At 29.3% G+C, this 884-nt stretch overlaps 1 protein-coding gene across 1 annotated transcript; it reads right to left on the reverse strand.

Annotated features, from left to right (window-relative positions):
* Nucleotides 1-6: 6 nt before the first annotated feature.
* LOC126910123 (SR-related and CTD-associated factor 8-like) lies at nucleotides 7-723 on the reverse strand (the record flags this gene model as incomplete). Its single annotated transcript, XM_050692509.1, has 3 exons — nucleotides 7-143; nucleotides 215-423; nucleotides 488-723. Coding segments are annotated over 3 exons (582 nt in total), but the record flags the coding sequence as incomplete, so codon positions are not given.
* Nucleotides 724-884: the final 161 nt, after the last annotated feature.

The following is an 884-nucleotide window of genomic DNA, read 5'->3' on the forward strand; positions in this document are numbered from 1 at the left end:
TCTAACATGCCTCCAACTTCAAGTTCATCATAATCAATATCTTTGTTGAGTTTTTCCCAAGGTATATATGAAACACCATCTTCAATTTCCCAATAATCTTTCCATTCTTTATCTTTCATGGCTTGCCCAGGAGCCCAAGCAATCTACAACACAAAAAAAAAAGGATATATTTTTAAAAATGATTACATGATTATTTTATGCAAATATTAGTTACAGTCATAGGTCTTCCTTGTAATCTTTCTCCTTGAAATTTATTCATGATACGTGCAGCATCTTGTCTTCTATTCATGCACAGAAATGCACATCCTCTTGGTGAAATTAAATTTAGTGATACAATATCACCAATTGGTTGAAACAATCCATACAAGTCATCTTGATGAACTAGTTTAGAAAGGTGACCAACCCAAAGAGTTGTACTTACAACTACAAACATTATTTATAATAATTAATATTAATAAAGTCAAAACTCAAAATGTTTTTTATTTACCAGCTAAATGATTTCTTTTAAAGGGAGGTAAATGTTTTTTTCTTCTTTCTCTATCTCGTTCACGTTCTTTTTCACGTTCTCGCTGACGATCTCTACTACTTTTCCTAGGTGATCTTTTTCTGGAAGAACTAGTTGAATACCCATCACGCCTTGTGTCCCGCTTGCTATGTGGTGGTGATGCTATATGATCTAGGTCAATTACTTCTGGTTTAGTTTGATTTGAACCTTCATAATTCCTATAAATTAAAATTTAAAAACTCTTTAAAAATAGATTTTACTATAGTTACTATAAATTTTATATACAATATAAATTAAAAAAAAATTGACTCATTATTATTTTTTAATGTACATTATTAAGCAATTATAGAAATATTTGTATTTGGTATTAATACATCTC

The sequence above is a fragment of the Daktulosphaira vitifoliae genome, unplaced genomic scaffold (genome assembly GCF_025091365.1).
Source record: "Daktulosphaira vitifoliae isolate Bord-2020 unplaced genomic scaffold, ASM2509136v1 Scaffold_4696, whole genome shotgun sequence".
Taxonomy (NCBI): domain Eukaryota; kingdom Metazoa; phylum Arthropoda; class Insecta; order Hemiptera; family Phylloxeridae; genus Daktulosphaira; species Daktulosphaira vitifoliae.